General features: G+C 34.5%; 1 protein-coding gene across 4 annotated transcripts; it reads right to left on the reverse strand.

Annotated features, from left to right (window-relative positions):
- Positions 1-4,915: 4,915 nt before the first annotated feature.
- LOC143445271 (uncharacterized) lies at positions 4,916-15,292 on the reverse strand. 4 transcript variants are annotated; one of them, XM_076944238.1, is made up of 2 exons: positions 14,875-15,292; positions 4,916-9,356 (listed from the first exon to the last, which is right to left on the reverse strand). In XM_076944238.1, the coding sequence occupies exon 2, from the start codon at positions 6,026-6,028 to the stop codon at positions 5,177-5,179; it is 852 nt and encodes a 283-aa protein (XP_076800353.1). In that variant the 5' UTR covers positions 6,029-9,356; positions 14,875-15,292; the 3' UTR covers positions 4,916-5,176. The 4 variants fall into 4 exon arrangements, with proteins under 4 accessions (XP_076800353.1, XP_076800350.1, XP_076800352.1 ...); XM_076944235.1 differs by lacking the exon at positions 14,875-15,292 and adding an exon at positions 9,571-14,859; XM_076944237.1 differs by lacking the exon at positions 14,875-15,292 and adding an exon at positions 9,504-14,859.
- Between the last annotated feature and the right edge of the window lie 433 nt (positions 15,293-15,725).

The following is a 15,725-nucleotide window of genomic DNA, read 5'->3' on the forward strand; positions in this document are numbered from 1 at the left end:
TTCCAAGACACATCCGTTTCTACGTTGTAATCTAATGTATAATTTCACATATTTCAGCCAACTCTTTCAATGCAATTACAGTCAAATATACACCACTGGATTTGTTCAAAGCGAAAGCCACTTTATTGGTTACCTTAAATGTCATGTTTAATTGGTTAGTGAAATTCGTTGATCTATATTGAAACATCGAAAATCAGATTTTTGAATCTTGTTATGGTTTATAACCGATTTGAATGAATTTGATTTATAGGCTTCTAAATAGCTTAGTTTATTATGGCGTGTCATTGAATGCTGGGGCCTTGGCTTGGCTGTAAAGTTGTTTCGTTTAGACTAATACGATGGTTCGTGATTCCAAATCAAGCGATCATATACCCCGCAAACAATGTCCCCGGATAACGTTTAATTTATAAAGATTGTGCAATAAGTTCAATCATACAAGTCTTGTCTTGCCGAAAACATGTCCCCGTATAACCTTTCTTTCATAAATATTGTGGAAGACGTTATAAGTCAAGTCTTTGACATGCTGCGTTTCAGTACTGGCATCAACCGTAGTAATTCTTTCAAAGCGTTTTGCTTTCTATTGTTCTTAGTTAAGCGAGCTTAGTTAAGTTCTGCTATAGGAAATGAAATACGGTTAAACCCAAGGAAAATGAAAGGTGTGATATCATTAATCACTTTCAAAATCACTTTTAAAAGAACAAAACCAGAAGAAGAAGAAGAATAAAATACTAAAAGAATTGTTGATGGCAATAATAAACGAAGAAGGAGATGATGAGGATGTGGATCATTGGATATTCAAAGAAGCATTATTAATAGTAAAGCTATTGAAATATATAACGAGAATGAAATTGATGACATGATAGAAAAAGCAGCATATCAAATAATTAATGTAAGAAATTGGTAAATGGCTTCGTAAAGATTCAGTGTTGATAATTAAGTCTGTTGATGCGCATTATCTTAACTTTGAAACATACAAAGAACAAAATAACATCAATATTAATGTATTTGGTTATGAAAATAAAGAACCCTATCCTTTGTATGTTTTTAAAAAAGTAGTTGAAACAACCCTTGATTAATTATTGATAAATGAAGCTCAAAAGCAAAATTATGTTTGGATAAAAGACTTTGATCGATTTAGGTACAATCAAAGCAAGTATAAAAAAAGAAAACACTTTTGCAAATCCTGTTTGAAATGTTTTAGCACTGACCATATTCTTCAAGAACATTCACCAAATAGCATTGCTATTAACAGGAAGCAAGCTATGCCCAAAAAGGTATAAATTTCAAAATTTTCACGAACAATTACAAGTTCCATTTGTTATACATGCTGATTTTGAAGTAATAACTAAAAACATTACTCATTGTAACCCAGATGATAAAAAACCTTATACAGAAAAATATCAAAAGCATATCGATTGTGGATACGCTTATAAACTACAGTTTGTTGTTATGATGGTTAATTTAGTAAACCAATTCAAATATATAGGGATAACACAGAGCGCTCTTCGGGTTAAAATTCTGTTAATAAATTTTTGGAAACTATATAAAGAGGTTAAATACTGTCAAAAAATAAAAAAGAGCATTTCAATCTACCTATGAATGTAACAGATGATGATAAAGAAAACTTTAAAGCAGCAATAAATTGTCATATTTGTAATAGAAAATTCAAAGAAACTGATGATGTGAAATACCCTTCGGGTGAAAAAGTTATAGACCACTGTACTGTTACATGAAAATACAGAGGTGCAGCATATAACAAATGTAATCTGAATTTTAGAATGGCTGATAAAATACCTGTATTTTTCCATAATTTAAGAGGTTATGGTTCACATTTTATCATGAAAGAAATAGGAAAAATTGGGGAGGATATCAGTGTAATTCCAAACAAAATCTAGAAAAATACCTGGCTTTTTTGTTAGGGAAACATTTGAAATTTATTGATAGCTTTCAGTTTATGAATACTTCATTAGAGAGTTTAGTTAAAAATATAACAAAAGATTATATGAAGTATACATCACAGAAAATTGGTGATAACATAACAATAATGAAAAGAAAAGGTATTTATCACTATGATAGTGACAAATAGTTTTGATAAATTGGATGGATAGACACATGGATAGTTTTGATAAATTTAATGACACAAATCTCCTACCAAAACCAAAACAAAAATTTTTCAGTGAAATAGATAATGAAGATATATCAGACGAAGAATATGAACACGCAAACAATGCATGTAAAACTTTTAATTTAAAGTCTATGTGGTAATATGATGACTTGTATCTTAAATCAGACGTTTTGTTATTAGCAGATATGTTTGAAAAATTTTGAAAAACTCCTCTTCAATATTGTGAATTAGACCCTTGTAATTATTTTACAGCGCTTGGTTTATCATGGGAAGCAATGCTTAAAATGACTGATATCAGTTTAGAATTAATGTCTGACATTGACCAATATTATTTCATAGAAAAAAAAGTATGAGAAGTGGTGTTTCGTATATCGCTAATAGATATGTTAAAGCAAATAACAAATACTTAAAAGACTATGATTGAAATAAATCATCAAATTACATTACATACTTAGATGCAAACAATTTATATAGTTGGTCAATGAGTCAAGTTTTAGCTGCAGGTGGTTTTAATTGGTTATCGGAAGAAAAAACTTACGCAAGTCAATATTTGAAAATTAAAGAAAGCAATTTAATTGATAATTCAATAACAGAGTTTGAATCTTCTATTGAAAATATTTTTTACTCAAAAAGTCTTATAATCTTTATTTGTAACGGAGACTAATTATAAGATGTTGGAACTGGGGTATCTAAAATAATTGATTGATTTATTTTATTCATCTTTTACTATTATAAGATATTTCATCTTAAAATAATTTTTATAGTTTTACAACTTCATAATTCTTCACACTCTGTTAATTTAAGCTATAACTGGGTTTGCTATTGGCCACTAAGTCTCACCTGTTCATAGTGACTATTCTCATCCCTGTAAACAAGCTTATTTAGCATTTTCTATGAGTCATTTTTGGATTTGGAACTCACCCGAGCGCGACATTGGCCTTGGCAGATTCATATATTTTTATAAGCTTTTGATCTACACCAGGTCGCTCAGCAGCAAGTAGTAGACATCTAACACATCGACGTGTGTTTTACAAGTTACATCCACATTATTTCCTTCCATTTCGGCAACACTGAAAGCCAGGCAGTTTGGTCTTCGCAATAAGCTTTCTGTAGAGTCTTTGTGGCTGCTGGAGGCCTGTGTGTGGTTTAAACCTTTGTTCATGACCGCTTTTTGAGCAGAGCTAACATGTCATGTTTTCTGCTCTTCTGACCTTGGCGGTTGCAGACCTCACCCATGGGCGTCACCATATGAAACGGTTCTCAGCGAAGATTTTGTATCAATCACTTAAACATGTACATTCCAATATCGTAGTAAATTTTCAGAAGTATTCAACTATGTATTATATTTTGTTTTTACGTTTATAATATTTTTGTATGAATGTTTATCGCCTTTCTCACAATAAATAAATAAAAGAATCTTTGTTTTCTGCATCGCCTGTCGATCTTCAAGATGGTCGTGTGATTATGGTTATGTACCTTGTGTACATTTGAAAAATGGTGCGCATGCATGATAGTTCTGAAGACAATGAAAAATTGTACCGAATTAAACGAATCCGGGTTAAGGCTACGTTGATCTGGTGCTTGATGAAGAATAATTGCATTGGCCTAGGTTTGAGATATAACCTAATTGGAAAATTTAAAAGTTGACAAAGTTATAACTTAGACTTGTAGACCTGAATATTTCAATCGCACGACCAGCTAAACGTAGGCTATAGTTATAGTATTACGTAGTTGATGCCACCTGCGTATTCGTTTCTTGACACATTCAGTGTACAGGCAAAGCCGAATGTGTGTGACAACCAGCTGAACGTCACTCACATCTCTCTGTAATTTTGTTCTGCAACTGTGTGTTGCAGGGAGCAGCAAACAACACTTCGAAAGCAGCAAAGCAAGATAGGTTTAAGAATTAACATTTTTCATAACAACGGTTAAAATGCAGAAGATCAGTCCTGCCATATTATCAGCTTAACCTTTGTTTTATATTAATGTGTATAAATTATGTGTTTTGAAATTTGGGTTTGTGGCCGTGCTGGGGCTAATAACTTTTTTACGTTCTCATATCAGTCCGTAATACACGTTTTTGTGGTTGAGCCCTTGTCAAATTTGCCCGTCTAATTTGTGAAAATTATTATCAGAACTGCTAATATGTTTGCGACCACCTGCGTCAGCACAATTTTTCATCCCCCACCTTGAAGAAGAAAAATATAATGAATAAGATGAAACGAAAATAGCAATTCATCAAAAATTTAAGCCAGTGCCACTGCTTCCAGCCCTTAGAAAGATAAACTACCACCCTCTTTCGTGATGTCGAAATAGTTATTGGCTGGTTGAACGGCTTTAAATCATTGAAAAAGACGGCAAAATATTTGGTTTGCGGCAAACTAGTCGCTAGAGACTAACTATTATCTTGTAACTTATACAGCAAAATCAACAAGTTGTAATCTTGGTAGTGTAACGTCTACCGTATTTTCCTAAAGTCATTAACCGACATGCAGTTGAAGCAACAATTTACAATTTAAACAATTTCGTCAACTTAGTTCAATTTCATTGAGCAAACTATAGTAACCTAATCCAAACCATTAATATTATCCTAAAGTATCAAAAGTATTGAGTTAAATGCTATTATTTCTTTTGCAGTGAGGTTGCTATATTTTCACAACCTCAACATTTTCCCCCACAAATTCAAAAAAGAAATAAAGATTGCCAAAAGCGTTGTAAATAGGGCACTAGCTTATTAGAAAATTTTTAACTCAGTTTAAATGGACTCGAAAGCATTTCTGGACCTCCATGTCCACCTCCAAAAATTATTTTATTCAATAATTTAAAACAAATGTATCGCAAACCATTTATGATACAAGTTTATTAAATGCCTATAAATGTACTGAAGTTTTATTCGACATGGAAATAACATATTTTAGCTAACCAGGTAGAGACAATTTATGTTGAATAAATGCAGATATGTGCTACGTTACAGTAATTATTGCACGAATTGATTGATTTACTTAAGCCTATAAACATTTTCACTGGACAAAAAAAACAATGACTTCCGGTTCAAAGTTTGTGAACCTTTCCGAGACTTGTTGCATGGCATGTCAAGACGCCATATGTTGATCCATGCCGAAACTTGTATCCAGGAACGTAACCCATGTATTTTGGCACAACGCCTTCATGTTTGTGGTAGATGACATGATCGTTGCGGTTTAGTTTACGATCACGTACATGGCGCTCCGATCTTTCGGATTTATTGTTTTCAGTCATTTCTGGCCAGGCGAACCAAAAACTTGAACCGTACACAGTTTCTGAATATCCAGCAGGACGGTTGGGCTTAAAAACTTTAAAGGCCGCGCCACAAGAATTGTTTGATGCATTTTTTAAAGAATTTGAGTTTAAATGCCTAGAATCCTGGTTAGTTTTTGTTGGTAGTTCATTTTGACCAGATCGCACTTTGTCAGAGCTACCAGCAGACATTAGCGCAATGCGTGACAAAGTGAGATTGCTTTCTTTGAATCCACTTTCCTGTTGACTTTCAGGAAAAACTTGTTCTTTTTGATCTGTTTTTGCATGCGCTGTTGTTGGTGGTGCAGATTTAGATCTTCTTTTGTGACTTTCCGTTCCCTCTTTATCCCAGGCTTTATTGGGTGAGTTGCTTAACTCAGGAAGGGGCTGCCTTTTTATGAAGCCTGCAGCTGTAGTTGGTTTCATCGGACTATCTAAGCATCTAACTAAAGATCGCACCAATCTATGCTCATGTAGACTACTTCTGTAATTTGGCACATGTCCGCTGTAACCAGGAATTGGAGTCGGATTTTCGGCAACTATAATCGGATCGTTCTGGTACTTCAACAGATACAAAGCATTTTGCCTCTTTAGAAAGTTGGTGTAATCAAAGTTCATGGAAGGCATTTCAGTGGCACTTTGCTAACTTTGAGAATTAAGTTCACTCTTCTCGGGTAAACGAAAACGTTTAAAAAATTATTTAGTCTTTTAAAGACTATACAGCTAATACGATGCACGTTGTCAGCCTACAAAACGCTATTTATCACATACCTCAATAGACGCTCACATTATCTGATGTGTCTGTTGTCATGTCAACTATGTGTACAACTGAATGACCAACAAAGGCTCAAAAACCTTGAAAAGAAACTTGATACACCATTTGCTTTCATCCTATTATTACAAACACCATTAATTTACTTCATTCAAAAATGGTTTTATGCTTTAACATCTGACCGACGTGGATTTAATCACTGTTCTATAACTCGTTATCAAAATACTCCCTTATGACGAACTTAGAATAATGAACAAACTTTTGTTCCTCATTCCTATTGTTTTCTGAAGATCAGCCAGCTTGTCGTTATACCTTTGGAAGTAACAAGCTGGCAAAAATTATTTGACGGCTTGTACGCAAAATTTAAAGCATAAAACTCTTGATGGAAAGAAAATATGTTGTAATTTAACTGAGGGCTTCAATAGTTTCGGCCTTGTATTTGGTTATGTTTTAACATGTAGTGTGCTGGAACTTTAATTTATATTAAAAATAAGCAATCATCATATAATTTCAAATTTGGAAGCGATGTCCAAATTAAATCGGTATATACAAAAAAGTACAGAAGTGAAAAGTCTGTATAAACTTATATCCAATATGTTGAGTGGATAATGCGACAAACATATACGTAACAAGCATACGTGTGCTTGCAAACAAGTTACGTTTAATATAAAACGTTAACATAATAAAACATATAAAAGTACAAGAACTCAAAACAAACATTTCCTCACACTACTGTACAGCTGCATTTAATGTAATTAATACAACGTTACAACTAATGCACTGTAATTACGTACGTAACAAAGATGATCACCACTATATGTTATAATTAACATAAAATATGACCAAAATAACCTACCTAACTAACATATAAAAGAACATATGTACCTGATCACTAAATGCAGCAATTGTAATCATTTTACATACGGTAATGCAGTAAATAAAATTTCGGCTTGTATTATACCATTGTCGAAATAATGGAAACCAGCTACATTTCTTCGTAGGCATATTTTAAGTTTATGAGCAGGGTTGCCATCGGTCTGGACTCAAAAATAAGGACGAACAGGAAGTAAAAGAAGAATACTACCTTAAACAGTGTAAAACAGGAGAAGGCAATCAATGTTCCAAAAATGAAAAAACGAGATACGATTTGCGTGTTCTCAATTTTTGTATCGCTTTGGTACAAAATGGTTTAATAAAGGTGTCAAAATGCCCAAAATACGAACCTCTGCCCTAAAAATAAGACGAAAATAAGGACATTTCTTAGAAAAAGGGACAAAAATATTTTCTAAGACACGGACCTGTAAAATAAGGACAAATCTTAGAAATAAGGACGGTATGGCAACCCTGTTTATGAGGCTATCTTTTGCGTACAGAACTTAGGCGCATATAGGCTGTGGTGGAAATAGCTTTGCCTATATAGCTATACCGCATGTGGTTTATGCTGTCTATATGGTGTATATAAAAGCAATTTGTGTATCGCTTAGACTTTAGAGCTAACTCGAGCAATGTACTCCTAAATAAAGCACTTGGGGTTTGCCGTCTTGGACTGTATGCTTATTGCATTCCCGAAGAGCCTTTACTTTTTCTCACATAGTATTTCTTAAAGATGATGCTTGACTTTTGGCTATGACTTTTCCAACGGCCCCTTTTGGTAAAGTTTGTATTCAATCTATAAATTAAACACATCAAACGTAGAAACTAATTCAGAATCATGTTTGGAGCTGGCTCGAAATGTTCTGACAAAAATAACGTAATGGATTGACCAGATTTAAAATTTTATTGTTTATCTCACCTATATAACTTAGTCATTTTGCTTTGGGTTTCAGTTGAATACAAACCATTTGCTTGGGTCATCAAAGATTTAAATCAAATACAAATATGATTGGACCTACTTGTGAACCTGAATATATACCAGATAATTAGAGGCTATATCCCTTTCTGGCCCGCAAAGTAATTACGCTCAACATGTCAAAACGTACTAGCAGTAAATTGTTTTTACAGCATTGGCGATATGCAATATTGCGATATTCAAAAACGTACATAAAACTTAAAAGCTCGCTAAATTTTTCATCAAAGAGAAAAATATCATCATAATAAACATACTAAAATTGAAATACCCAAACGGAATTTACAGAAATAGAAATAGCCATAACGTTATGTAATCATCAAGTCTTTACGTAACCTTCAATGACGTTCATTTTTATAAAAAAAAACTATAGTCACCAATAAGTGTCTATGCATGCATGCGCGATGAATAAATCTCACTTTGGTTATTTCTTTTTGGTATTTTCCGTTTCGGCAAATATCTTTCAGTTTGACATATTCTGCTTTTGTATTTTTCTTGTATGTAATGAACCTGTATCTAATAACTGGAAACCTTGTTGAAAGATTACAAATGTCACATTGGGTAGTTTATCGCGCATCAAGTTTACTATTTAAAAGCTCAAACTTTTTACCTCAAACGTCTTACTAAATTTGCTCTGCTTCATCGTGGTTAAGTTAATTAGCTAACGTATAAAATGTTTCCATTTTATTGTCACAACTATACAATCAATTTGATCAATAATAACTGGCAAGCATAACAAGTACATCCATCATTTATACAGTATACTATATCAAATTACTTTATAAGCGCGGTCAATCTGAGTCCTGAGATCTAACGATTCGTAATTGTTTACTAAAACACAAATGTTTATTCCTTTGTAAAAAGATGTTTTATTTCAGGTAGACCCTGGTTTTATTGCTCATTTGTCTTTAGAGCCTGCTTGTAATTGAGTTGATATATGTGACTGTCATAAATTTTAAGAAATCAATACACTTAGGCTTACCCGTGAAGGCTTGGACCATGGAAGGTCTTAGACCTTCCCAAGTAACTCAAGATACACAGATCAATTCAAACCCACCTTTGAAATGCATCATACTGACTGCTTGCTGTATCGCCATTTGTGTATGATTGCGGAATATTGTTAGCAGAAGTATCTTGCAAAAATTTTGCATTATTTTTCTCCAAGCTGTTGTGTTTTTTGTAGTGTGTGTTTCGATGATCTGTGCGGGCAAATGGTCGACCACAGATAGTACACTTATGTGGCTTTTCCCCAGTATGGATCTTTTCATGCCGTTTTAGTTGATCTGGCCTTTTAAAACTTTTGCTGCAATATCCACAAAAATATGGCTTTGCCATGCCTATAAAAAGATAACACATTTTAGCAAAAGCAAAGCAGTTTATTTCTTACTCGACTTAAGGTTTCCAAGTATACAGGTGAAAAATTAATCAATACATGTAGCATACAGTATACAAATTGTTGCCTAAGGTACTACTTACTGGCTTACGTTCGTAAGAATGCGTATCAGAAAAAAATAACTGTGGAAAGAAAGACGAGAAAAATTATGGCAACACCTTTTGCAAAAACTTTATGGATCGCTTTTTTCTGTACTCCAGGTATGTAGTAAATCTGTCCATACAGTCTTTATTAAGATTCATCGGTATATACCGTATATTGTATACTAGATCAGGATTTCCAAACGAAGGGGCCGTGAAAATATTTCCAAGATTCTGCAAATGCGTTGGTGAGTTTTCTCCTCTTAAATAACTGAAAAGCGTATGAATTACTTCATATTTTCACGAAAACTATACCAGGTCATGAGTAAAGATGGTGAACCGACTACTCAATTAGTTGATAGTCATATTAATGTCATAGTTTATGATACATATTCCATCTAAGAAAAAAGCTTTAACTTAAATGTGGTTTCACCAACAGATTGCATTGTTAGGGATAGGTACATAATAGGCCGTTACGGAAGATCATTATAGTAGAAAAAAGTGAAAATTATTACTTGCTGGAGAGAGAAAATGAAACGCGCCAGGTTTCAACAAAACAAACTATACGTTTTGACATGGTAAATTAATAGCTACTGTGGCGATAGCCCTGATTCATTCAGTGTAGAATGAAATCTCTGTTTATCTTTGTCTTTGTTAAGTGGTTGACTACACTGTGTTGTAAATTGCAGTTCAACATTTGCACTGATGTGATATTGTTGCTGTAGACTTGCAGCGCGATGTACTTTGACCACGAAATTGTAGTCATACATTTTAGCGCATCGTAGTCGAAACCTGACAACATTATAAAATGTCCTAGAGCAAATCTATAGAAACAAGCTCACATAAATGTGTTAAATCGTTAGTAGGCGAAGTAAATAGTATAAACATACAATATAACATATAGTAAGTTTAGTGCTTATTTGTTCTTTTCCGTGATCCTTTCCTTGCTTATTCTGATGTTTCAATTCGGTGAATATCGATTATTAAAGTTTGAAATAATTTACAACTTGTGTCGTATTGTGACAAATATAACGTAAAATATTAAAACATAATTAAAATTACATTGATTGCGCTAATGTTAGTGTTATTCATTGTGCGTCATTAACTAAGATGTATATGAGCAACCAGTAATCGTAACTTTCTAATATTACAATAGTAAGCTATACGTGTAAGACTTTTGTCTGTATAATCACAATGTCTTGATCACATAATGGTAAGGGCTGAGTAAATAACCAGAAACCTCAGTTGCGACATCACTTACAGTAGTACCAAAAATCAAAATAACTACACCTGTTGTAAATTGCTGTAGCATGACTAATTAATTAGCCTTAGTGGTGATGTGAAGCAGGATTAGGCAAAGCTGCATTCCTCGTGTGAAGTATTTGGTTTGAATTTCAAGGTTTTTGACACTCCAAAATACCCAAGTATTAACATAGCAATATTTGGGTTGGGTGTACTTGATTGTTTTTAAAGTATTGGAATTAGTAGGGGAGTAGGGTAAAATTTTGTTTGTTGTTAATAGGCCAACGGTAGTGCAGTTAAGCAAATATCAACCGATTATACAAATGAAAGTAAGACACGTTTACAAAACTAAATCATTGGCTTTGTATGTAGCCAAAACTATATCGATAAACCCCTTCCTGAGCCTTCAAAAATCAGTTTTCTTGTTTGTTTTTTTTTATCAGTCTTAGGGGATGGTTTTCTTAGCTGAGGTGTTTGGCAGGTAGCTGAGGTGTTTAGCCGGTAGCCGAAGGCCTTATTTGAGTCAGGCAAGGTGGGGGCTGGCAAATTAACGCATCCAAGTTCAACCAGGTTTGTAAATTCACCGCAGCTACCTTTGCAAAAGTTTCACTTCTTCATGGGCTTTGATCGAATAGAATAGACGCAATTGGGTAAATTAAGCAGTACTATGGACGATGGCCTATGTGAACCGTGAACCCGGCAGGCTAACAAATTCCAGGTCCGGGTTGGAAGTGGTTTTACATCTACAGGAGCGAAAGCTATCAGGTTGCTCGAGGTCAACGAGGAGGTGGACGTCAGCAGCGGAAGCCAGTCTTCCAACGTATGCCCGTTTAGGTTTGATGTGCCATATCTCCATGTGGTGCTGGTGCAATTAAAGTGGCCAGCATATATTGCATGTTTGGGCTTTGGAATATGGGAATAGAATCTTCATGTAGCATTGCTTGTGGTGGTTTATATATGTTGATAATATGTATGGGGATCTAAATGGGAAAGAATTACACGTGAAACTCTGTGTTTGGGCTATAGCGAAAGCGGAGCAAATATGATCGAAATAGAATGATACATATTCGTATTAAAAGTTAAAAGGATTAAAAAGCTAATTGATATCCATTATTAATCCGCGTGGAAAGAACTACAAACATCCAAACCTAATGAACTAACGCTTTCGTGCCTTATACGATCTACAGTCAATTTCGAAACAAAGTTACAAAAATCTATTATGCTGCTGTGCTCCTTAAGAGCAGCTGGGGTACATGTATGGCATTCATTGGCTTCAAATGAGATTCAGCTGCTTAAACATCGAACTGAACCACTATACTTTAATAAGCTCGTCAGATATAAAAAAGTTTTGCTACATTTCCCTCTTAGCTAATAATGGCATCACAGAATACAATCAATTGATTGACGCAAATGGTGATATCATCGATTTTGATAAGCTTGTGTTCGAAAATAACATTGAAGCTAATAACCAGCTCTGCATAGACTATGTTGAACTGAAATCCGCCATTCCGGTTGAATTGGAAAGTAGTATCACACAAAATAACGGTATAATAAACACATTGCAAACGCTAAAGGAATGCATTCCATTTAAAGGGAAAACAACAAAAACTAGCTACGAGTATTTTCGGAAAAAAAAAGTGACAACTATCAGCAAGATCCAGAAAACCTGGGGAAAAAATAACTGGGTTGCTGCAAACCCGAACAACTTTAGAACGAATTATATTGCGCAACGATGGAAACAAAGCTTCGCTCTTTCAAATAAAACTTAACTTGAGGCAATAGCTACAAATTTGGCGCTTTTTGCATTTGGAATCTCTGAGACTGAGCTATACATGTTCTGTGAAAACAGTGTTGAAACTACATTACATATATTTATACATTGTACACAAACTGTTTTATTCTGGGAAAATTTTTTAAAATGAATAGTCGTGTAGCAAAAAAATGGTGCCAGTATGTTGAGGTTGAGAGGGCATAAATCTTTGTTGGTTTGCTAAAAACATAGTTGATTCTTAGGTTGTTAACTTTAGCCAGGTGTGATGCCTGTTACTGGGTCTCACCACGGGAAGGTAGTGAACATAAGCCTCTTTACGTAGCATTGATATTAGGCGACATATTATCATTTTATAAAGGATTAGTGCAAGATTCAATTTACTGCTTTGATTTTGCCTACAATTTGCAGAAAATATATATTAAATTAAAAAATTAAATAGATTCGTGCATTGCTTAAGCCAAGGCGACAATTTTTTAAGTGGTTTACTCATGACCACATGGAAAGACGTTTGGAAGCACAGATTTACAAAAATAATCAGTGTTTTACAACCGCCGGCCGCATGGCCTTTTGACCAGTCTGCCATAATAGTATTTTTTATCTTTTTGTTATAAAAAATAGTTTTGTCAATTGAATCCAACGTTTTTGATTTCTGATGTACGAAAGTGCAAACCAACGAAATGGAGGGGATTGAAAACAAACGTAAGTGTCGTTCGTTGTTTATGAAGTTTCAATCAATCTACATTAAATAGGCGGGGAAAATGATACACACTGTAAAATAAAACTGAAATACCTTTTCTTACTGATTTTCCCAGGTGCAAAGGAATACCAGTTAAAACACCTTATACGGGATTGAAATCAATATGACCCGAAGCCAAGATAACATAGATTTGTTGGACGGTCTTCCGTCGAGTTGCATTAAAAAATTGCACCTTTCTTTGTAACTAATTCGGTTTGACAACATATTTCTCTGTACCTTTGGAAGAGGCCGCTAGTTTATCATATAGGCACTTCATAACTGCTCATGTAATGCATTACGTTTACCAGAAGGGGCAATGCCATATACTCTTTCCTGGACTGCACTACTTTGTCGTGGCAAGCATATCTGAGTGCCACGATGACCTTTAGAGCTAAGCTGGAGGAAACTTTTTTTCCAAAGAGATACCCATACCGAAACATATCAAAAATCAGAGAACAACATATAAACGGTAGTCCGAAGTGAAAAAAAAGCCTATGTGTTCGTGGAGAAAAGGATTGTATTGGCAAAAAAATTATTTCCAAAATATGTCCAAACAAAAAAGTCTTTCAAAAAATGAATAAAACCTTTTTAAGTTTTGAGATAAAGTTGTAAGCAAACAAATTTATGCGAACTGTCCCAAAATCATTAACTTAAAATAAAACCTTGAAAAAGCAGATGTTCCATAACTCCCATTTTTTCGACGTTCTGTTAATTATTTATTGCTGGCCAGCAGGAGGTAATTTAAAAGTGAGTTGAGGGTCCAAAAACGAGTTGACTATGAATGAGTAGTTGTCAGGCAGTATATTATAGAAAGGATTTTTACTAATATGTAGTGATAAATCGTTTATAGCCATATAAGTGGAAAAAACACAAATTTATTGTTAGTTATGCCGGAGATCGCCACCTTTATTACGTCACCATATAAAAACAGTGTGCATGATTGAAGTATTTAGATCAAATTTAAATAGAATGTTTCGTATGGCCGACAAGGGATAGGTACAATTAATGCGTACTTAAGTGTACAACAGAAACATTTTGCGTTAAATAAGCTTAAGCTAACTAACCTTTAGCGCAGTTATACTGGTGAATGTAGCGGCTAAGCTACAGCTCACCAAGCTCATTTTTGGCTGTTGGCGCTAGCCTATAGTCCGGTACCGGCAGAGCTGGGCAGTCGGTACTTTGAGAGTACACTATTGGTACCGGTACTTGGCAAAAATGTACCGAAGGCAAGCGTATTTGGTACTGTTTCAAAAAAAAGTATTGCTGTAGGCTACTTTGTCGGTACTCAGTATCGGTATTTTTTGTATAAAGGTTGCAGCTTAACGAACGAACAACAACGAACGCTAAAATTGGCATTAATTTATAAGTAAAATGAACTTTTGAAATATGTACATCTCAAAACCTTGAAATAATCACTTGAAAAGTGATGCTTTTTGTCCAAAAGTACCGACGGCACAGTAATTCGGCGCTATTATATATATAGCCTACAATAGTACCGCGGTGCTGCCCACCTCTGGGCTCTGAGTATGGGTAACTGCCATAAAAACAAGAGTGTTTTACCAGTTCATGTAGCCTACTATCTTTTGTGACATTTCTGTGCTAAAATATGTATTACCTACTTCTAGTCACCTACCTATGGAGATGTATTCCATCTAAAACGCGTTAGCTAGACCAGGGTTTTTCAAACTATGGATCGGTGAAACTAATTCAACTTTTATAAATTGAGTTGCCTTTTTTGATAATTTTTTTTTGTGGGTGTCACCGAATAAAGTTTTACGTTCAAAGCTATTTTTCAAGGTTATTTGTATAAATGTAAAATAAATGTAACGTAGTAACTAAAACCTAAAGTAAATCTTCCTTCTTGTCTAAATCCAACTTCAGTTAAATCCTAAATTGCTTAAATCAACTATGTGTTTTTGAATGATTTCGCCACAGACAAAGATACCACTTGAGATTTGTGACGGAACGTTTATTGTTTTAACATCGTCAACGTGTATAGGCTAGGCCGCTAGGGCTACCCATCAAGGGGTCGCATTAAAACTTCTTTTCTAAAATGGGGTCGCAGAACAAAAACGTTTGAAGAGACCTGAGCTAGACTTCTGCTACTATAATACCTACTTAAAATTTCAGTCGTCAACGTCATTATGGCCGTTCATGACTGAAACTCCGTCTTAAAAGAGCCAAAATTTGTGATACAATTTTGGCAATAACTGCTTTACCATTACATATTATTAAAAATCCTGTCTCCAGTATTGCTACTGGCAACTATTTATTCTATTTTTCGTCATTGACAGGGGGAGCGAAAAAATGCTACCCTTTTTATAGCAAAACAACACGAAAATGTGCTCACAGACAATCAACGAAAGGGTAAAAATGGTAAAGTCCGGAAACGTGCAAGGTATTAATTGTACAGTGGTGGTACAACGATGGAAGGTTAGCACGGCCACCAACCTTAAAAAAGTTTGAAGCCAGCTTGTTTTTGGA

The sequence above is a fragment of the Clavelina lepadiformis genome, chromosome 2 (genome assembly GCF_947623445.1).
Source record: "Clavelina lepadiformis chromosome 2, kaClaLepa1.1, whole genome shotgun sequence".
Taxonomy (NCBI): domain Eukaryota; kingdom Metazoa; phylum Chordata; class Ascidiacea; order Aplousobranchia; family Clavelinidae; genus Clavelina; species Clavelina lepadiformis.